General features: G+C 43.2%; 1 protein-coding gene across 1 annotated transcript in view; it reads left to right on the top strand.

Moving 5' to 3' along the window:
- Positions 1–1,256: 1,256 nt before the first annotated feature.
- The window catches only part of LOC103182867 (hippocampus abundant transcript 1 protein), a 66,586-nt gene continuing 44,801 nt past the window's right edge, over positions 1,257–23,041 (top strand). The window contains exon 1 of the mRNA XM_042333265.1: positions 1,257–1,441. Coding sequence (XP_042189199.1) covers positions 1,334–1,441 — 108 coding nt within the window. The 5' untranslated portion in view covers positions 1,257–1,333. The remainder of the gene's footprint in view (positions 1,442–23,041) is intronic.

Below are 23,041 nucleotides of genomic sequence, written 5' to 3' on the forward strand. Positions count from 1 at the left end.
ATGGATCAGAGAAGTGGGGTTTACCTGTCGGAGGCAGGCCTTGCGAGTAGGTGGGTGATGGGGCAGTTGGGGTGGCTGCTCTGGGACAACCATCACCGAGGATGCCCAAGCTGGAGCAGAGGGAGGCTGTGGAAGGGTCCAAGAGGGAGAGAAGATAGGGAGGGCAGGAAGAGAGGACTGAGTTGGAGTAACAAAAAATAGGAGTGGGGGCATTTTGGGAGGGGGTGACTCAGGTCAGGGGTCACTTAGGTCAGGGGTACTTCTGTGTACCTTACTGCCAGGTAAACACAGGCGTGTGGAGTAAGGAAACTTGCCTAAGGTTTCAGCCTGCCCAGGAATTCAACCCAGGTCTTCTTGCTTGTGAGGCGAGTGCGCTAACCATTAATTGACAGGACTCCACGGGAGAAAATGAGAGAGAGTAAAGAAAGAGAAGAGAGAGACAGAGAGGAAAGAGAGAGAGAGAGAGAGGAAGGACACACAGAGAGGAGGAGTGGTATCTTCTCTGATCTTCATGTATATGTTGTCTTCCACAGGTTGCTGGCCCTCAGATGTGACCACCAGCTCCCCCCCTCCTCCTTCTTCTTCTTCTCCTCCTTCTTCTTCTTCTTCTTCTCCTCCTCCTTCTTCTTCTCCTCCTCCTTCTTCTTCTCCTCCTCCTTCTTCTCCTGCTTCTTCTCCTCCTTGAGCAGTTGCTGCCATGAGCTTGTGTCGTGTGTGCATTTATTTAAATACGAGGGGGGGGGGGGTTGGTTGGTTGGTTGTTTGCATTAGACGAGTTGCTGCAATGTGGTGTTTGAATTTGGCGCCACTGTGGTGTGTGTGTGTGTGGGAGGGCTGGAGGGAGGAGGAGGGGGAGGGCTGGAGGGAGGAGGAGGGGGAGGGCTGGAGGGAGTGGAGGGGGGGGGGAGCTGCTTGTTTCTCGCGGTGCTGTGGTGTGAGTGAGTGAGAGTGAGTGAGTGCCTGGGGCTGAGTTGGAGCAATTGCTGGAGAGGAATACAATGTAACCCGCAACCACACACACTGACACATCCACATCCTCCCACACCCACACAGACACCCACCCACCCACCCAGAGACCAGCAGACAGACACACACACACAGACACACAGACACACACACAGACACAGACAGACAGAGACAGACGGACCGCTCCATGACTGAGTGCGCGGCCGAGCTCCCTCTGCAGACACTGAGCGGCGGCATCGACACCCAGCAGCCGGCCCGCAGCCCGCAGCCCCCCGCCGCCCGGGAGCGGCAGCAGCAGCAGGAGGTGGTGGTGGGGGCCGTGGCCGCCGATGCCCGACTGCCAGGCAGTCTGATAAAATGTGACAAGATGACCCAGGAGAAGAAGAAGAAGAAGAAGCAGCAGCAGCCGCCGCCGCCGCGGGCGAACCGCACCGTCATGTTGGCTAAAAAGATTATCATGAGGGAGGGCAGCGGGGTAAGCCACTGCTTCACTGGGTCTGGGTCTGGGTCTGGCTGTGTTTTATTTTATTTTATTTTGTTTTGTTTTGTTCGGCTCTATTGGGCTGTCATTGCAGTAGGAAAAAAATGTAGTAGTAGTTTTAATAATAATAATAATAATAATAATGATGATGATGATAATTATCCCATCCCATCCCCCGCGCCGCTTTGTTTTGGGTAGTTTTGAACCCCTTCTGCCACCATTTCTACCCCTCCCTCTCCCCTCTCCCCCCCCCAAAAAAAAATAAAATAAAATAAAATAAAATGACACCCCCCCACCACCACCACCGCCTCCTATCGCTGCTTAAATAAATCTGCGGAGAATTAACTACACTCTCAACGTGGACCTGAGGCCACAGTCCGGGTCTGTGCTCCCTCTGTTACCCCGAGACACCCCTCTCTCTCTCTCTCTCTCTTTATTAATTATTTTTAATAAATAATATATATATATATGTGTGTGTGTGTGTGTGGAGAGGGGGAGTCGTGGAACAAAATGTATCTTTGCATTGATGTGTGTGTGTGTGTATGTGGGGGAGAGGGAGAGAAAATAAAGTAAATGGCTTTATTGGCTGTGATTGCAGTCCGAAAAAAAATGTAATAATAATAATAATAATTATGATGATAATTTTTTCCCCCACACATCCCCCGCACCGCTTTGTTTTGTTTTGTTTTGTTTCCCTTCTCCCCTTCCTTTTCCTCTCACGATTTGTTTCACGTCGGTTCCTCGTTCCCCTCCTGAACGCTGTGGCCGAGCAGAGCGTTTGCAGTGAATTGGATTTATTTGGGGAGGGTTCAGGGACTCGTGTTTGTCGAGGTGTCATGTTTGGTGTTTGTCTGTGTTTTTATTATTTTTATTATTTTTTAATTAAAAAAAAAGCACATTTCTGGCCTCGCCTTATACCGACACTACCCCTCTCCCTCTCTCTCTCCTCTCCCTCTCTCTCTCCCCACTTCTTCCACCAGCACCAGCAGAATGTACCTTAGATATAAACGTAAATGAACTCTGATTCTTATTCATTTTCCAACCACTCCTTTCGAAAACTACATGAAGAAAAAAAAACCTGTATTGCATCACAGACAATATTTCCTAAGTGAGACAATTTCCTGTTTGACTTTTGAGCTGAGCCACTGCTGTGTGTGTGTGTGTGTGTGTGACATCCATAACCATTTGGATTAAATATTATCCAGCAGATTAGCAATTTTTTTTTAGTTTTTAAAAGAAAACTTAAAACTCAAATGCAAAGAAATTGCTTGTAAGCCCAAACCCGTAAAGGTACTCTTTGACACAGCTGCAATAGTGTCTCGTCCACCTCTGAGTGGTATGTGTAAACTAAAGCTGACTTGGACTGGCTTAATATGTTAGTTTATTGACCTGCTTTGAGTAGAGTACTGCCTATTGCGTGGTGGGTTCAACTCTTTTTCTCTCTTTTCCCCCCCAAAAAACACACACCCACTTACAAAGTTGCACACGCAGTTTGCACAGAAACGAAACAGAAAGAAACCCTCATACCACGTTTTCCCCAAACCTCTTAACTTTACTGTTTGGGTTCCTATCACCTCATGCACAATGATGGCTGGGCTCCAGTGACTCTTGACTTCATGTTTGTGCAATCTCAGTGGCCTACATTAGTTTCCTTGCTTGTATTCAAGCAAGACATCTGTCATTCAGTTGTTGCAAAGGGAAGAGATTTTTAAACTCAAAAAAAACTTTTGTAAAATGATAATAATAATCCTTGCATTTGATATAGCGCTTTTCACGTCTTCTAGACGTCTCAAAGCGCTTCACAGAATATGCTGTGAAGGGAATTGACTGTATATTTGTGGGCAAAACGCGGCAGCCAATTGCGCACAGCAGTGTCCCACAAACAGTCGTCGATTGAAAATGACCCAATTTATTATTGTTTTGTTTTTGGAGGGATTATATTATTAGGTGTGTGGAGTAAGGAAACTTGGCCAAAGTTTCGCCCTGTCTGGAATTGAACCCAGGTGTCTCGCTTGCAAGGCGAGTGCTCTTAACCACTGAGCTACAAGACTCCATCACATTGCTGGGGGTGGTAAAGCTCTTAAAAGTGGGGGGAAGGTTAATGTAATTCGATCTGATGTCTGAAACAAGAACATAGGACACTTCTTACTGTAGTTTTCTGCTGTTTGCACTGGCCAGGGCTGTGGACTCCAGATCAAGACAATAAAGACAGTTGAGGAGCAGAATTGTGCAGATAATGAGACAAAACTGATCCCCCTTAGAAAAAATCTAAATTTAAGTCTGATAACCCACATGTCTCATTTGAATCTCTTTTGAATTGCAGCAGGTTTTGAAAAACTATGTAATGGGGCAAGAATCAAATGGGCAGATGCTGGAAATCTGCATGAAGCGATTTTAAAGCTGGAAATGTACAGCAGATCAGTCGGCAGAGGGGGAAAATAGGTTACTGTCTTGGGAATAATCCTTTATCTGAACTTACTGAAGCGTTACTAAAATCTCACACATACACACACACACACGCGCGCACGCACACAAACTGACTGGTTATAATGTCCAAAAATAATAATAATCTTTGCATTTGATATCGCGCTCTATCACATCTTCGAGATGTCTCAAAGCTCTTCAGTGAATTGACTGTATATTTTTGTGGACCAATTGCGAACATGGGTGTCCCACAAACAGTCGGGGATTAAGTCACCAGCAATCAGCAGGGCAAAATCTACTCCAAACTAGGTTGGCCTATAGCTGTGGATTATTGAAACTGTGTCCTGTATTGTGAATAGTTATCTAAACAGGAGAGTGGCAGCAATGGAACAAATGTAAACTCAGGGTGACCGTTATGAATGATGCGAGTTTCACCTGCCCTGTCTTCTAACACCTTATTAAGTGACTGCCCTGCAATTGCTCCCAGATAGACCATCATTCTCTCACTACGTGAATTAATTACAGCTTCAGTGTGCCTAGTTTCCTAATGCACTGACTATTTCCTATTACACCAATGTTTTTTTTAAAAAAAGCTAATTTTGGATAGCTTTTAAAACTTCTGGCCAGTGTCCTGATAAGCCTAGTTGTAGTTTCCAGTTTCATCCAGACAAGGTCTGCTTGCCTCCTTCATTGATCTTTCCTCTGACAAGTTTGGGCCCCTACCTCAGGGGTTCCCAATTAGTTGTTCATGGTCCGGAAACCAATTTTCTGTACTGCACAGGGCAGGATGCAAGTAAATTGTGACTTGCCTGTGCTTGCTTGTTTTTTTTAGAACATATATTCCAAATAAGGTTTGTCTAACATTTATAGTCACTCACTACAGTATTTTTTAAATTGCATAAACTGATATTGACTGTAGTTTATTCTTTTGTTTCTTACTTATTGTTTTTCATTGTTAATGATTGCATTTGTAGTCAGAGGCCTACTTGTCTCCGGGCCACTGGCCAACTGTAACATCACATCCAAGTAGTATGCTTATCAGGTTCATAGATAAAAGCAAACTACATCCCACTGTCTTGTACTGTTAACTTTCTTTGAAGTTGTGTAATATGAAAGCTTCCTCCCTCCCCCATCATTTTGGACATATGTTGAGTGAGTAAGAGCAAAGAGCTACTCGTACACAGGGAGGGTACAACCTGAGAATGTGAACAACTCGTATCTTGTGCCACGTGGTTTGGCTGAAATAGTTCTGGTCTTGGGGCTTCCAACTGTAAAAATGCAACTCAGTACAGCACCAAACCATAGTGATTAAATGTCTTTCTGGTCTTGTTACTTTAGTTGGGACACTACAGTTGATCTCGGATCCTTGGGTTAGTGGGGGAGGTTTAAGAAAAAGTCCACCGAGGCTAACTATCCAGTAACTTTCTGTACAAGGTAGAAAATTAAGAGCAGGATTGGCCTTAAATATGTTTTTCTTTCACTGCTTTTCCTCACCTTCCCCCTCTTCCCCTCCCCCATCCCCAGTTGTATGGTTTTAATTCTTGATTGGTATACACCAAAATGAAGGGTCTTTTGAGTCAGATACCAGAGAACTACTGATGCCCAAGCAACTATAGGTGAGGTGGGGGAGAGACAGAATTGATGCTTAAAAGAGAGCCTCTTTTTACAATGTATATTAATGATGTCTTAACCATCCCACAGTCCCTTTGCCTCGCTCCATTCCTTGCCTTCTTCAAGGCCTGTCTCAAGACCCTCCTCTTCCACCGTGCCTTTGGTCACGCTCCTACCCCTACACTCCAACCCTCCTGATCCCAACTCCCTACTTGGGTCAAAATCTCCAGCGCCTTGGGATAACCTCATGACGTGAAAGGTGCTATACAGATGTAATTTGTGTTGTTGTAGTGTCAACTATTGTCTCAGTTGGGGAAACTTCTGCCATGGCAGAAGTTGTTTGCGACAGGAGATTAAGTAATGATCCAAATTTAAGTATTACTCAAGCAGATGAATTGCTCTCTGTTGCAAAACAGCACTTTTTGGGGGGAGTTGTTTTTGTATGTAAACTTGCATCACTTCTCAGTAACATAATATGCCTTTTGGAATTTAATGCAGGGTTCAGAATATAGCCTATATGTCTTAAATGTGTGATGGATAGATTTTTAAAATTGTGGAATGGAACACTCCAGGAGTATCTTTGGCATGTGCTTGAAGCCTCGGATCATACATGTCATACCTGTAGCTGTATAATATTTCCACACTGTTTTTGTCCTGTGGCATCTGAGTGAAACCAATTCATGCCATGTATTCTACTGTATGGTAGCAGTAAAGAAAACCAAGAACTGGGTCAAAGAGCAATTCTACTTTTAGAAACCTTTTTAGGTGGTGATGCCAGTTAGTGTGTTTGGTGTGGCTTCAAGTAGCAATATGTTTCTTTGGAATAGTGGGCCTGAGGTTCAATTCTTCTCATCTTTGACTCTACTGCTCCACGGGGAAAATGCTTACCTGTGGAGAGGAAGTTGGAAGCAGGGTTACCAGCCATGCTCGTCTGTCTCCTCTTGACTGGCTTGGAGTATTGGTAGAATTCTCCACTTCGCTATAGATGATGTATTGCCTGGAAGCGGGAAAGCTTGCCATACAGAGATATCAATGGCAAGCTATTCAGTTTTAGCTATTTAGACTCCAGCAGTACCCCAACACATACTCTGGGGTCCCCAAGCCTTGACTCTTGCTAATCTGAGTTTAATACTTTAGGTAAGCAGGATGCGTCGTTCCAGAGAGAGAGAGAGCGCACTCTATTCCAACAATCTATCTCTGGGATTTCCATGTGTAGGTGGGATGCATGGAATTCTCATTTTGGTTTGGATACTCATAAGCACGGTGATGAGTTTCCCCATGAGTCTGACACCCAGCTAACCAAAACAAATGGCCCGGAAGAAACTAAGAGGAAGTTCAAACCTCACAGCATTTATAAATCCTTCACCCAGGTGTCTGACATGTGGAAACTCATCAGCCTGCTTAAGAGTATCTAAATCAAATGGAGTTCCATGCATGGCTACGCATGGAAATTCCCATGTTTAAAATGGAATGTGCTCTCTCTCTCTCTCTCTCTCTCTCTCTCCCCAGAGGGAATGATTCTGTTTTATCCAATTCTGAAGAGTATTAGGTGCAGGTTGGCAAGAGCCAAAGTTTGCGTTGCGGGTACTGCACAAATCAAACCAGCTAAAACTCCATAGTTTGCCATTGAATGCGTTGGCTGGCAAGCTTCCTGCTGTTTGCCCAGCTAGGATCACCCTACCCCTTAAGGCTTTGACTTGTGGAATTATCAGGACCTGGGTTGGAATAAGAAGAATCCAGTAAAATTCAATCCTTAACCTTTGAAATAGCAGCTTGCACATCTGGAGTTTCTCAAAGTGCTTCACATAATTTACTGTAAAGTGTAGTGAATTTGTTTTAGGTGTAGCAAAGAGCCATTTTACACACAGCTGACCCTGCCTGATGCCTGCCAATATCTGATTGTAAAACCCAAGGCTTTGTATTTAAATTTTCCACAAAAAAAATCACCCACCTTAGATTTATAACAAATCCTTCCTGTTGTTAAATTTGTCAATTTATGAACCATGAGAAATGTAACTTAACATCTGAGTTGAGACTACTTAAAAACTACAGTCCACTGGAGCATTCATCATGGTGCATATTTTGAAGAATTACGTTTTGCTTTAATTTAGAATGCAGATTAAAATGTTTTTAGGCTCTTATCTAAATTCTTTAGTGTATCAGTAATATCTTTGAAATTTTAGGAATTCAAACCCAAACTTTAAACCCATCTTGGATTTTAATGGCATTTTGAACGTTGCTTGTTTTGTTGAAGGGTGAAATTTAAAATATTAGACATTTTCAATTCTTTGCATTCATTGTCTATCAAACTGCCTTCCAGCTTTGACATTACATTTACAATTTCACCTTCCTGTATTGCTATGCTTCAATTCTCAATCACCCTTACTTTGGTCTCTTGTGTAGGTCTTCATGTCAAGACCTAGGTGTATTTTTGCATCTTATAGTAACTGTCAAAACTTCCCAGAGGGACCAAATCAATCTGTTTGAACAGTATTGGAACCCAGATTCTGAATTGTGTGTGTGTAACACTTGACTCATTCCACCTCCAGTTTCTTACATGCCTATTATTGTCTCTTGTAGGTACAATGAAGGATACATTAACCCTAATTTGTGCTGCTGCATAAGTTGCTAATATTTTCTGACATTACATTTCTAGTGCAATATGTGGTCTCTTCTGTTCGACAGCTACTGTAGTTTAATACAGCATTCAGCAATTTAACAGAATTCACTAAGGAAAGTATATCGTGCTGACCAACTCAACTTTCTGCAGATAAATAATAAAGTATTGCATTTGATATTGCACCTTTCTTGTCAGGGGGAAGTCTCAGTGTTTTGGAGGATTTACTGTAAAGGCGTGAAAGGCGCTCTATAAATGAAATCTTGTTGTTGTTCCTGTAAAAGGAGAGTGGCTATTCATAATTTGCCTCGCTACCACATCCTTTCTCTTTCTTCCCCTACCTACCACTATCCACAGCAATATAGGATGTTCACTGTTTTTCTACCTCCCTTGCTGCTAAATCTCCAGTGGGTGCTTGGATAAAGAGCACTTTGGAACGTCCTCCCGATGAGAAAAGCGCTTTGTAAATTGTATTGTAAACCAGTGAAATGCCGTAAAGAACTATCTGCGGGTTGCTATGGGAAACTGTTTTCTGGCTCCCAATGGGCATTTGTTATAGCAAAGCTGCTTGTCCTAGGTGCAGGATGTGTTTCATCCAACAGAGGAGGGAAAAGATGCCTTAAAAATTACACTAACAAACTATTGTACCTGATACAATTTCTGCTGAGTGACTGTAAAATTATCCATTTTCTTAAGTTCTTTAATATAGGCCAGTTTTAAATCGTAATCAATTTGCTCTTGATCGCTCTAGAAATGAATGTTAATTTTTAAAATGTGCATAAATCATTTTTTTAAAATTTTGCTTGAAGTCTAGGGGTATGAGCACAACATTGAGCTAGTTGGGGGAAAAGGGAAAGTCCATCTGTAAAACAAATAATTTTTCAAGAAAAAAATCTCTGCTGCCTGATGTCCTGACCAGGATAATAATTCCAGCTCTGTGTCCCAAGGTTGGAGCATTGTCTCGCAATGCCTTTTTGCTTAACCTTGGCTTACAGCAGATCCTGCCGCTCACTGCTTCAGTGAAGCAGTAGGAGGGGGACGTGGTGCTTCAAACTGAGGTTAAGAGAAGAAATGTGTCTTGTGTGTGCTCTTGCTGCAGATGTGGAGGCTGACCTCCTCAGGGTATTAATGAAGAAAAGTCACTTTTAAGGCTTCTCCCAGCATATTCTTTTAAAATTTGATAGGTGCTTTACATGATTTTAAAATGACCAAATGTCAACATTGTCCCAAGAACTGACTAGATTTAGGACAGCTCGTTCACTCGAGTACATTGCAAACAATTTGCATTATTTTTGCTCTCCACATTTCGTCACTAATTTAAACCTTTTCATCATAACTGTGCCACATTTCAACATTTTATTCCAATAGTGTACTAGATTACCTGATCCATTACTATTGAATCTTCACCTTTCCATTTATACCCCTTTTTAATATCATGTGTATTAAAAAAATGCAAAGTAGAAACCTCTACTTTCTATATGTCAGAACCAAAGCAATAAAACACATAGTTAAATGACTGAATGGCAAGCGATGCAGATGGAAACTGACTACTTTTAACTCTTTGTGCAATCTCAGGTGAAATGAAATGCTTTAAGTAAACAAATGGGATTAACCTCTATGGTGCAGCTATGGTCTTGCCATCAGCAGGCCTTGGATTTGAGCTACTTCATTATGTTTTGAGTTCTTTCACAGTGGGCTATTTGACCCAGACATGTAAATAGATTAAAGCTGTGGTTGTCTATGATTGCTTTCTCTACTGTGTTTCTAAAAGGCAAGGCTTGGTTTGGTATTGGTTCAAAACTCCTTGCAGAGGAGATTGAATTCCCCGGTTTGAGATTGTTTGTTAGAAGCTAGTGGTGCCTGGCTCTGCAGTTTGCAGAGTGAAAGGCAGTTTGTTGTAAGGCAAAAGCTGCACTGTTCAGGCTGCTGCAAACACTCATTAGCCTATTTTCACAATGGCCTAATTTTCCTGCTTTTGTTGGCCTTGCACGTGAAACTGAGAAAATCAGAAAATGTGATTTCAAAACCCGGTTTTGTTTCATTATCATTTGACCACAAATTTCTTTGATCAACGCTGAAACTGGGACGTCCTCCTGACGTGAAAGGCGCTTTATAAATGGAATCCTGTTGTTGTTGTTGTTTATTGCTTGCAACATTGAGTTTTTTTTTAAAAAGTCTTATTGTAATCCTTGAATTTTGATACAACGTCTTGACATCATTGAGCCATCTGAAAGTGCTTCAAAGGGTGTGGTGTAAAGTGGCGTGACTGTGTGTAATTTGTGTGTCTGTTTTAAAAGTGATCCAGATTATATAATTTCATGAAAATCAGATGCATAAAGTCTGAATTCTATATTAATGGAATACAAAGATTAAGTGACTGAAATAATACATCATAGGATTTTAAGGTACAACCCTATTATGTTTATTAACCCACCCCCTTCCCAGTATAGCATTGGGATCCTGTGGACCAATACTAACCAGAACTGTGGTACATCTGGTTCTGGCATTGACTAGCTAGCTTCCCACATTTGCCTAAAAAATAGTCACAACACATTATTATTATATTATGGTTAACAATGTAAATAAAAAATGCAAAGATTATCAAGTGCAGAGTATACGTAAATTAGATTCATAGATTACTCTGAGTAAATTCTGTGAAGCACTTTGAGATGTCTTCCTGACGTGAAAAGCACTGTAAGGAATGTTAGTCAATGCTGACTTCAGGGTGGATCACGGGAATGCTGCTGACTTCACTTGCTGCATCCTGCGACTCGGAAGTCAGCCATTGTTTTCCGCGCTTCGCTTATAATGCAGCTTCTGAGCTATTGAATTCAAATGACCATGTTATTGGGGTTTCCCTGTACACACTTAATGTTTTTCTACCTTTTTCTCCCCACTTTCTCTCCCCCCTCCCCCCACACACCCTGGGTTTTAAGGGGTGAGGGTTGCTTCTGTTTGATGCAGACAAAGCACCTCTCCATTCACTATCCTGTATGCTTAATTAATAATAATAATAATCCTTGCATTTGATATAGCGCTTTTCACGTCGGGAGGACGTCCCAAAGCGCTTCACGGAATATACTGTAAAGTGAATTGACTGTAATTCTAATGAAATTCTGCAAAGTCTACATAACATTTACATGAAAGTAAAATATAATTATGCTTTTAAATTGCTATCTTTATAAGTAAGCCCACAAAGACTAATTCACCAAACATAACAGAACTTGCTCATCTCACAAACACTGAATGCACAAAGCAAAACAACCCTAGGTTACTGTACTTGGAAGAAGGCGGGCAGAAAACTCAAATTCACCGCCTCTTTGCATTTCAAATGCTTTTGCAGATGGTGTTCAATTCAGTATTTTTACACCCATGTACACACTAAGTTATAGACTGTGCCAATATGTTTTTTCAATTTCAGTATAAAGCTTACCCCCCAATGGGTTAATTTTTAAAAAGTTGTTCTCCCTTCCAGCAATTTTTTTAAGACATAAAGCTGATTAGATGGGTGCAAACACCTGCCAGTATAATAATTTGGTCAAGGCACCTATAATGTTGAATGGCTCAAAGTGCTTCACCAAAGTTTCTGTGAAGTGTAGTGATTATTTGTAGACTACAATGACACAAACAGAAATGAAAGTAAATGATCAATTTATCTGTAAGATTGTTGGTGAAGACGCCGGGAGAAATTACCTTCTGCTTTCCAGTGATGGCATGGAATCTTTCAACACCAACATGAACAGGCAGCAGGACCTCAGTTTAACTTCTTGTCCAAGCATCTTGGTGAATAGTTCCTTCAGAACTGCATTGTGTTAGATTACTAGGCTGTGAGCTCAAAGTCTAGATTGAAGGCTTGATCCAAATCCCTGACTGTCCAGCGCCTTGGGATGTTCTCCCAACGTGAAAGGCGCTATACAAATGTAACTTTGTATTATATTGAAGCCCCAACTGTCTGACCTAGCATTTTGTAAAACCAAATGGGCCCGGCTACTATACATACATGTACCATAGATACAGTAGCTCCATCTGGTATGCACCAGGGAATGCAATTCTATATTTTGACTTGTTTTATTGCACTGTGCATCCACATCCAGGAAGATGCTGTACAGGCTTGTTAATGCATGAAGTACCTCTAATAGACAACATATCAAACGTTTTTACTGCTGCTTGACAGACTGTAAGTCACCTATTGGTGCTCCTCCACCCACGCTTCCACCCCCTCACCACCCCGCACTAAAGTTTTGTGGCCATTACCAAATCGTCTTGAATAATTCAGTAGAAGTCTTGCATCCTATGCATTCTGGCATCCAGGATTTTGCTGATCAGTATGAGAGATTACCAGATTCAAGCTGAAGCCAATAAACACCATGCTGGAGGCAGTGGATTTTGTACCTTCAGCCTTCCTTGGAGATTTGTGCATCTCCCTAACACTTTAAATTCAGAAGCTTGGACGTTTATATTATGTTTTGATCTGGTAAAGATCAATTGGATCTGATGTTTTGCAGGCTTCACAACAAACTGCTTTAACTTTCTGTTAAATTGTTATTTGCTGGTTAATTCTAAATTGACACAAGATTTAAAGTAATCATGTAGTTTATAGTTTAACTTAAAATTAATGAACCCGTAGCAGAAAAATGTCAGTTGCTTTAAAGTCCAGCTAACCTTTGCCTAATTACAAATTTTTCTCAATGTACAAACTCCACTTGCTGATGGGTCATTGGCATTTTTCTTGAGGACAGAGCATTGGTAGCTTACCCCATTCTTAAAGTATTATTTACTCTAAGACAATTTGTAATGTAAAGCACTTGTGTTTCTCTTGAGCATATAGCAGTTATTTATACAGATTACAAAAAGAGATTGGACACCTGGGAGAGTGTGCAGGTGGCTCAGGTGTGCAGCCTGGGACAATACTAGAGGAGATCAATTAGTTTATAAATATTACCTGAGCTCCAAGTGACTGACCATGTTTGAGCTATTATCTCGAAGACTTGACTGGTTCAGGTCCTACCTTTCTCACTGCCTCCACTTCGTCGCAGCAAATGGTTTCTCTTCCGGCCCCCGGACTGTCTCATGTGGTGTTCCTCAGGGCTCTGTCCTCGGTCCCATTCTCTTCACCCTCTACATGCTCCCTCTTGGCGATGTCATCCGCAGACATGGGGTAAATTTCCACATGTATGCAGATGACACCCAACTCTACCTCTCTGCCTCCACCCTGAACTCCAGGACTACTGTGGTGCTGACCGACTGCATGTCCGACATCAAGTCCTGGACGAGGGCCAACTTTCTCAAACTCAACGTCAGCAAGACCGAGGCTCTCCTGATTGGCTCGTGCCAGTGCCTCCGCACTTCAGGCACTGGCCGCATCAGCCTCCACGCTGCACAGTCAACCTTACTGAGCCATTCAGGAACCTGGGTATCTTGTTTGACCCTGAACTGTCCTTTCTCCCCCACATCCGCGCCATGACTGGCACTGCCTACCACCACCTCCGCAACATTGCCAGACTCCGCCACTGCCTCACCCCTCAGGCTGCCGAAACCCTCACTCACGCATCCATCACCTCAGGGCTCGATTACGGAACTCCCTCCTCATCGGCCTTCCCAACTCTTCCCTTCACAAGATGCAGATCATTCAAAACTCTGCAGCTCGTGTACTCTCACGCGCCAGGCTCCGCAACCTCATCACTCCCACCCTCGCCCGACTCCACAGGAGGAGAGGATCGCCCCAGAGGATCGAGTTCAAGATTCACGTCCTCACCTTTAAGGCCATCCATGGCCTTGCCCTCTCCTACCTCTGTGACCTGCTGACTCCCTACCAACCTGCTCGCTCCCTCCATTCATCGGGCTCCGGGCTGCTCCATGTCTCCCGCCCGACCCGCCCTACCATCGATGGCCGGGCTTTCAGCCTCTCTACCCCCACACACTGGAACTCCGTCCCACGGTCCCTTCACCTCGCTTCCTCCCTTGCCTCCTTCAAGTCCGCTCTCAAGACCCTTCTCTTCGAATGTGCCTTTGGTCTCCCTCCCACCTCTCTCCTTCCCTCACCCCCACACCACCCCTCCCCATGCTCGGGCTCCGACACCTGACTGTTCAACGCTTTGGGATGTCCACCCGACATGAAAGGTGCTCTATAAATGTAATTTTGTTGTTGCTTATTATAACGTATGCTTCAAATGATCAATTTTCTAGTCTTGACTAAGTTGTGAGTGATCTTTAAGAGTGAAGGAAAGGGGAGAAATAACTTAATAGCAATTAGAAATGTCATTAAGTATTTCAAGTGAGTGCCCGCATCCTCTTTGTGTTTTGTAGTTGGCCAGTTTATTTTGACGTAAAAGATGGTTTAGTTTTACGTGATTTTTCCGTGGAACAGAATGAATTTGTTTCTGGTGAAACTCTTGTAATGATGCTCTGCTTTTTTTTAAAAAAAACTCCACTGAAACTTCAAAGGATAACCTCGGGCAGTATTTAGTAATCCTTAAGAGCGCCAAAGGAAATTCTGCGGAAATTCTTGACTTGTTGAACTTGTAGGAACAGTATTCAGCTTGTGTACGGAACGTGGAACTAACACTCATGCAAGCCTGTCACTGTGATTAACCCTAAACTAAAATACTTAATATTTGGCACAAACAGCTCACTCTGTTCAATATTTCCCGATTAACCCATCCTTTCTAGTTTTTAGATTAAAAAAAACTTATTTTTTCCCACTGTTCATTTAGGACGTAGGAGAAAGTTTAATGAAACTGTTTCGATTGGAAAAAAACAGTTTTAGGGAATTGGCTTGCGTCAGATTAAACACCAATAAACTTGTTTATGCAGAGTTTAAAAAGTGCGCTTACAGACTTCAGTTTTCATCTCCACTGGAAGCCATCCAGGACTGACGTGGCACACTCTGTATTGAGGCAAGAAAATTCATCACTGTGTGGAATATTATATAACTGTTTCAGTTGCATCACTTATCTGAATGAAACAATATAGTCTAAGTGTTGCCATAACCAAACCAATGTGATTTCTAAGGGTTAATAAATTAGATGATTTAGGCATAGGCCATACACTTAAATAATATAATAATAATCCTTGCCTTTGATATAGTGCCTTATCACGTCTTTGAGACGTCTCAGGGCTTCACAGTATATGCTGTAAAGTGAATTGGCAATCTGCCAATCGACTAACAACTGGGTTCCTACTAACTGTTTGGTTAAATAGAAGCGTGTAAAGTAAGGAAACTTGCCCAACATTTCGCTCTGACGGGAATAGAATCCATGTCTCTCACTTGCGAGGCGAGTGCTCCAATCACTGAGCTACAGGACTCCACCGTTCTGGTGACTAGGCACAGATTCCACTTTTTTTGTTTTCTTTGATGCTTTTTAAGAGTAATAGTACTTTGGTACAGTCTAAATTTTAATAGCTTGTTATAGCGGAAGTCTCTTTCCTTTATCAAGAATTTTCATTAGCAATCATGATCGGGGAGGTAGATACTTTTGAGGGGTACAGGATAAAGAATGTATAAATAGATTTATTCAGTCTCGAAGATAGTGTATTTATGTACACCAAGTGCATTGTTCATCCTGGTGCACGGCATAATACAAATATAACCTTGAGGTTTGAGTCCTTATTACAGATACATGTCCATCTGGTGCTTAAATGTTTCTCGCTGTCCTATGATTCACCCTCAGTGTCTCTGTTATGTTTAGCAGCTGGTTTAACATACTAATGTTACTTTATTTCCTTTTATTACAAGACGTGGCTATATATTATATGGCAGCTCCAGTCAGGAATTTATCTAATTTATTCTGTTGTTGGCAGTGACTGTCCCCAGCTACACAATGACATAGTTATAAAGGCAAGCTTATCTTTATATATTGGTAAGTTGGTATTGTTCACATCGGCCAGGACATCTGAAAGTATTTGACAATGTTGGATGGGAGGCCTGGGTGGGTGGGGAGCCAAAGTAGTTGCTTGGCAAGTCGGTGCCCCTGATGGAGATTGAATAACTTATCTCAACATTAGCCTAAAACCATCTTGTGAAACGATCATCAGAAGTCAGCGCATCTACCTCTACACTTTGAAAAAGGATACATTAAATTGGCCTGCAAGGGTTGTTGCCCTTTCTTGCCAATGGCAGAGCACCATAAAGAACTCTTATTCTGTTCTTAGAGAACCTGCATTAATGCAGAATTATTTAGTGAATCTCAGATGGGGATATTTTTAGGTAGCCTCAATACTGCTGCAGTGCAGTGCTATTAAGTTTTTTGGAAGTTTTGCAGTGCAATATGCACTGACCTGATCATATTGATTAGTTTTACCGCATTTTGTTTAAAGCAAATGGCAATAACTGCATCTTGTGGAAATGTTTCCTGACAAGTAAATGTTAGTTTGTACAAGGAATATCTAAATCGCATTGGCTGAAACTCGCATGCCAGTTCATACTGACAGTAGCAGTAAATGTGCAAAGGTGTTTCTTTTCATAAATTGAACTTGAGGAGCAAAGAGGTAAGGAGAGATAATCATTGTGGCAACTAGATATACTAAACCACGAATGACGGTTTGCCTACAAATAATCACTGCACTTCAGAGTCAATTCTATAAAGCGCTTTGAGGTGTTTCGATGACGCGATGTGCTACAAAGCACAGAAATGTAATTGTGGTGTTAAGTTTCAAAGATTCTGAATTTTAACCAGTAGAATTTTACTTCTGATACACAAGCTGGGGAACTAGTGTCCATTAGTGAGCCATTGCCCACTTCAAGTGCTCAGGCACTATCTCGAATGAAGTGCGTTATATAAACCCAAGTTTATTGTTGTAGAAAATTTGCAAACCAATGGGACTGGTATTGATTTCTTTTTAAAAAAAACTGCCTAGAAGTTGGAATGATGCATTTTGCAATTTGTAAAGTGTAAAGCAAAGAGTAACTTTGCTTACACTATTGTTTGATGAATGACTGACATTGATATAATGTAGGATTTCTAGGCTTTTTTAAATGATTTTAGGTAGTTAAAAATATGGCTAGTGAATTATAAGTACTTATTATTACTTGTTTGCAATCTATTAGCAAAATAAAATGTTTTGGGGTTGTCAAGGTATTCAGTTTAGATAAGAATTTTAGGTTCAGTACAGGAATAAACAAATCTATGCTTTGCAATTAACATTTATTATTTATCTAATGCAGTGTTCTGGTCCCATTAGGAACTGCCTGGAAACTCTTTCAGATTGACCTGCTGTAGCTAATAGTTGTATCACTAAGTGCAGTTTAAAATTCACTCCATAACAAGTGTGGTGGGTGTGCATGCGCACCACGGCTTTGTTGTAATTCACAATTTCCTTGTATTTAATTTTTGCTCACTATACAATATACACTTTTTATGAACTGATTACATATTTTATGTATTATCTACAGCATGGAAACTGGTCATTTATCCCTATCCCCCCCAAAAAAAAGAAAATCTGTTTTGCAGTAATTTGTAAATGCACTCTTAAGATATTTATCATGGATCTACATGTTTTAAATAGTTTGGGAAGGGAGAGAAAAAGGTTTGCAAAGGCTTTCTCACTAGGTTTCCCGTAACTTCCCCACATAACAACAACAACAAGATTCCATTTATAAAGCGCCTTTCACGTCAGGAGGACGTCCCAAGGCGCTGCACAGTTGCGTCATGACCCGAGCAGGGGGGAAATGGTCAGGGTGAGGGGAGGGAAGGGAGGGAGAGAGGAGGGGGGAAATGGTCAGGGTGAGGGGAGGGAAGGGAGGGAGAGAGGAGGGGGGAAATGGTCAGGGTGAGGGGAGGGAAGGGAGGGAGCGAGGAGGAGGAAGAGAGTCGAGAGGGGAGCTGAAGGCACGGTCAAAGAGAAAGGTTTTGAGACCGGCCTTGAAGGAGGAAAGGGAGGAAGCGGCGAAGGCACTGGGGGATGGAGTTCCAGAGCCTCGGGGCTGAGAGGCTGAAGGCCCGACCACCGATAGTAGGGCGGTTGGGGCGGGGGACGTGGAGCAGACCGGAGCCAGAGGAACGGAGGGTACGGGCAGGTAGGTAGGGGGATAGTAGGTTGGAGAGGTAGGAGGGAGCAAGGCCGTGAATGGCCTTGTAGGTGAGGATGAGGATCTTGAAATCAATCCTCTGGGGGATGGGGAGCCAGTGGAGGCGAGCGAGGGTGGGAGTGATGTGGTCCTGGTGCGGGACAGTACACGAGCTGCAGAGTTCTGAATGACCTGCAGCTTGTGGAGGGAGGTGGCGGGAAGGCCGGCGAGGAGAGAGTTCCCATAGTCCAGCCTTGAGGTGACAAAGGCGTGAACCAGGGTTTCAGCAGCGTGAGGGGTGAGGTAGTGCCGTAGTCTGGCGATATTCCGGAGGTGATGGAAGGCGGTGCCAGTTGTGGTGCGGATGTGAGGGAGAAAGGACAGCTCAGGGTCGAACAAAACGCCGAGGTTCCTGACTGGCTTTGAGAGGTGGAGAGTGCAGCCTTGGATGCTGATGGTGTCAGCGCCTGAGGTGCGGAGGCGCTGACGTGAGCCAATCAGGAGGGCCTCGGTTTTTCGCACGTTGAGCTGAAGAAAGTTGTCTCTCGTCCAGGACTCGATGTCGGACAGGCAGGCTGTCAGGACATCGGTGGTCGTGGAGTTGAGAGTAGAGGAGGAAAGGTAGAGTTGGGTGTCATCCGCATACATGTGGAAGTTAACCCCATGTTTGCGGATGATGTCACCGAGGGGGAGCATATAGAGGGTGAAGAGGAGGGGACCGAGGACAGAGCCCTGAGGGACACCACATGAGACAGTACGGGGGGTGGAGGAGAAGCCATTCGTTGAGACGAAGTGAAGACGGTGGGAAAGGTAAGAGCTAAACCATTCAAGGACAGTGCCTTGAAGGTTGAGGTGGGAGGACAAGCGGTGGAGTAGGATAGCGTGGTCGACCGTATCGAATGCTGCCGATAGGTCGAGGAGGACGAGGAGACAGAGGGAGCCCTGGTCACAGATGGTCAGGATATCATTGGTGACCTTGACCAGGGCAGTTTCTGTGCTATGAGCAGCACGGAAACCTGACTGAAGGGGTTCAAAAAGAGAATGGGTGGAGAGGAAAGAGCGCAGTTGGGAGGCGACAACTCTTTCCAAGACCTTGGAGAGAAAGGGGAGGTTGGAGATGGGCCGGTAGCTTGATAGCTGCGACGCATCAAGGGAGGGTTTTTTCAGGGTGGGCGTGATGATGGCAGTTTTTAATGGAATGGGGACAGAGCCAGAGGAGAGGGACAGGTTTATGATGTCAGTGATGTGTGGGGCAAGAAAATGGAGCTGGGAGATAAGGAGTGGAGTGGGGATGGGGTCAAGGGAGCAGGTGGTTGGTTTTAGGGATAGGATGAGTTCAGTGACAGAGGGTGGGGAAACGGGTACGAAGGTGTGTAGGGGAGGATGGGTAGGAGTCGGAGTGTGGGAGGGAAGGGGTGGGTGGTGGGTGGAAGTTGGAGGGGAAGTGACCGCGGAGCGGATTCCCTTGATCTTGGATTCAAGGAAATCCAGCATCTCCTCGCAGTGAAGGTTGGAGGAGATGACCTGCGCGGGGTGGCGGGGGGGACGGAGGAGTCGGGATGTGGTGGAAAACAGTAGCCTGGGGTTGTTCTTCGCCTCCAGGATTATCCTGGAGTAGAAGGACGACTTGGCCGAGGCTAGAGTGGAGCGGTAAATTTTGAGGAGGTCCAGCCAGATTTGTCGGTGGACCGTTAAGCCGGATTTGACAAAGGTGCGCTCAGCAGCCCGCACCTGGCATTTCAGTGAGCGGAGGTGGGTGGTGTACCAGGGGGAGGAGCGGGAGTAGGAGACAGTGCGGGAAGTGATGGGGGCAAGAGTATCGAGTGTGGAGGAGAGGATATTGTGGAGGAGGGAGAGAGGAGAAGAGGGGTCGGTGAGGGTTGAAGGCCAGAGGGAGAGGAGTTCAGAGGACTCCAAGGCATCGGTTAGGGATTGTGGGGGTAACTTCTTCCAAGGGCGGTAGAAGATGGTGGTGGGTCTGGTGGAGGTGGGGAGGGGGGTGGAGGTGGTGAAGGAGATGAAGTAGTGGTCGGAGATGGCCGGGAATGTCGGACATAAATGAACATTCCCACTATTGTTTGCTCACAAATCACATAGTGCCTCCACTTCACAGGAAATAGATTGTAAAACACTTTGGGACATCGTCCAGAAGTGAAAGGTGCTGTACCAAAATTCGAGGATTTTCTTTTTTAGCAACATGGGGCTTAAATATTAAGATTTAGACTGTCATTTTAGTTCTCTGCTGTCTCCTTTGGGTTATATTGCATCTACAAATGGGGTTAAATTGGCTCCAGTTGTACTTTGATGATTTATTTAGATAGCTTCCCATGGTTGTTAAACAGCTCCCCGTTGCAAATCAAAGTCCCGTCTGGACCATAAATCCTAAGTAACCTCTTGAACATCCAACTTGTTTGGATTTATTCACAAATACAGTCATTTCACTTTGCAGTATATTCTGTGAAGCGCTTTGAGAAATCTAGAAGATGTGAAAAGCACTATATTAAATGCAAGGATTATTATGAATAGTTTGTCTTCATGTGCACTTGATTATCTTCTGCAGTGCGGAAGTGGACATAGTACTGTTGTAAAGTGGGAAGTGTTCAATTACTGTACTTGCATTGGGATATCTACTGCATGAGGCCCGTTAATTAGTCTGGTGTTAAACTTTGAAAAAAGCTTTCTTTTACTGTAATTGTGGCTTGTTTATCTGACTGCTGGATAATCCAATAATTAATAATCCTTACATTTACTATAGTGCCTTTCATGTTGGGAGGAGGTCTCAAAGGCAAGGATTATTAATATTTTATTTTTCTCTTGGTTGATGTATACAATAATCCTTGTATGATTCACATCATTCATTTTCCTAATGGACAATGATTCTCTTGCCCATGGATTGCTACAATATGAGATTGCAATTTCCCCACTTTGTTCTTGTAATCAAGTGGAGGGTAACAAAGATTACATGAGATGACTGATATGGTAATTGTTTGACAATCAAGCCCCAGATAACCAGTGTTAATCCTAATATTTAAATTGAATAAAAAATAAATCATCCTTCACACTTAAAATAAATAAAAATGAATTTAAAATGAATAAGACAACAATATTGCATAGTTCTGTACTTGCCACTGATGTGATGAAGCTGCGGTTTTGCCAAGGGCACCATCAATCAGTGCCAAGCTGTGGGCTGCACAGTAATGGTCCAGAATTGGCATCAGTACCGGGCTTTGCCACAAGTAGCTATTGAGGCTTAAACCCATAACCTTTACCCGGGCTTTAGAAGAGAAAACTTAAGGGTATGATGAAAGTGTGGGAAATTAGGATTACACTTGTAATTAACAATCCTTGCTTTGGATTTAGCACCTTATCGCATTGTCGATGTCTCGAAGCGCTTCACAGGATTTTACTGTAAATTGTAGTGACTGGCGGTGAACGCCACAGCCAGTTTACACACAGCAATGCCCCACAAACAACCATGAAGTGAATGACCAATTTTATTGGGGAGATTGTTGATCAGGACACTGAAGCTCCCTTAGAGTTAGCTCCATTGGAGAACCTCCATTGGTGATGACCTGCTAGTTGGCTATTTTAGCACAAAAGAAGCTTGGGAGCAAGGAGTGAGCAGGTTGGCTGCTGCTTCTGCAGTGATTGAGATCCAAACTGCACCTGTTAGAACTGAATTTGCACTATTTAAAGAAAAGTGTTGCGCAGGACTGCACTGTCATTTCTAATTTTCAACTTTTTATTAAAAATGTGTTGCATTTGTTTTCAGACTCCATGCAAGCCATGCTAAGATCTTTTTCTGCCCCTCCCTACTATATGCCTTGAGTGTCGCTTTTTTAAAAAAATGTACTTGATGCAACGTGAGGTTTGTGAAAAAAAATCTCCACGAATAAAGGTTGCATTGTACACGTCTTGCTGAAACTTGACTAGGACCTGCTCAGTGTGTACTTTCTGACTTTTCAATGCTCTTATCACCACGCAGCTGTCTGAAAACCTTGATACCATCTTTCTTTATTTCAGATTGCTAGCTTGCTGATTTGTTTTCCCAGTGGATTTCTCCGGTCACTGGTTTTGTAATGAGAGAAATTCTCTTGTGTTATGTCAGGTATAGACTTGAAGCTGATTGCCCTGCGGTCACTTTGCATTGGTGGCAGGTTAAAGACTTGGTATTGTAAATGTTCCAGTTATGAATTCTTAAACTATAATTTGTTCCACTTGACTCTGAGGCTCTTTGGTGTTAAAGCTAAGTCATGGGCAAGTGTTTTGCCTAATTTATTTTTTTCAGAGGAAGGGGATTGCTAATGATCTCCTGTATTCTGACAGCACGGACTTGTATTGATTTAGTGCCAGTTGCCCTCCTGTATCTCACCGTGTGATTTTTCATGTCCCAGTCGAGGGAGGCAATGTTGGCAGGTCAATCAACGCGGGGAGGCATCTCAGCCAACCTGATACGTGCCTGTAATCACATACTTAAAGTTGTCCTGGAGAGGTTACTGATCGATGCTCAGGAACTGAAACTTCTCTGGACATGAATGTGCCCACTAGCCCCATGGTGAATAGGTTTCAGAAACTACCTCCTGGGATTGCACTTTCTTCAGTGCCTGGCTCCAGATATCTTCACTTCATTTCTTCTGTATGCTTCATATCCTGTTCATGCACAAATCACCCGCATTTACCCAAGTATTGGATGCTATACTTGTTAGACTATCTATAACGCTTCCATGAGGTAAGTTTTTTTTCCCCAACTCTTTGCTTCCATCCTTAATTTCCAGGAACTATTGCTTTTATGACCAACTATCCTCAGACACCAAGTCTTGGATGGCCCTTCAGTTGAACATGAATAAAATAAAGTTATCTTGTTCAGTTCTCACCAGCACCACTTTGCCTCTGACTTACAAATCCCTCTGTGGTCGTGCCCTCCATACCTATGCCA

This window comes from Callorhinchus milii, unplaced genomic scaffold (assembly GCF_018977255.1).
Source record: "Callorhinchus milii isolate IMCB2004 unplaced genomic scaffold, IMCB_Cmil_1.0 Scaffold1, whole genome shotgun sequence".
In the NCBI taxonomy this organism is placed as follows: Eukaryota; Metazoa; Chordata; class Chondrichthyes; order Chimaeriformes; family Callorhinchidae; genus Callorhinchus; species Callorhinchus milii.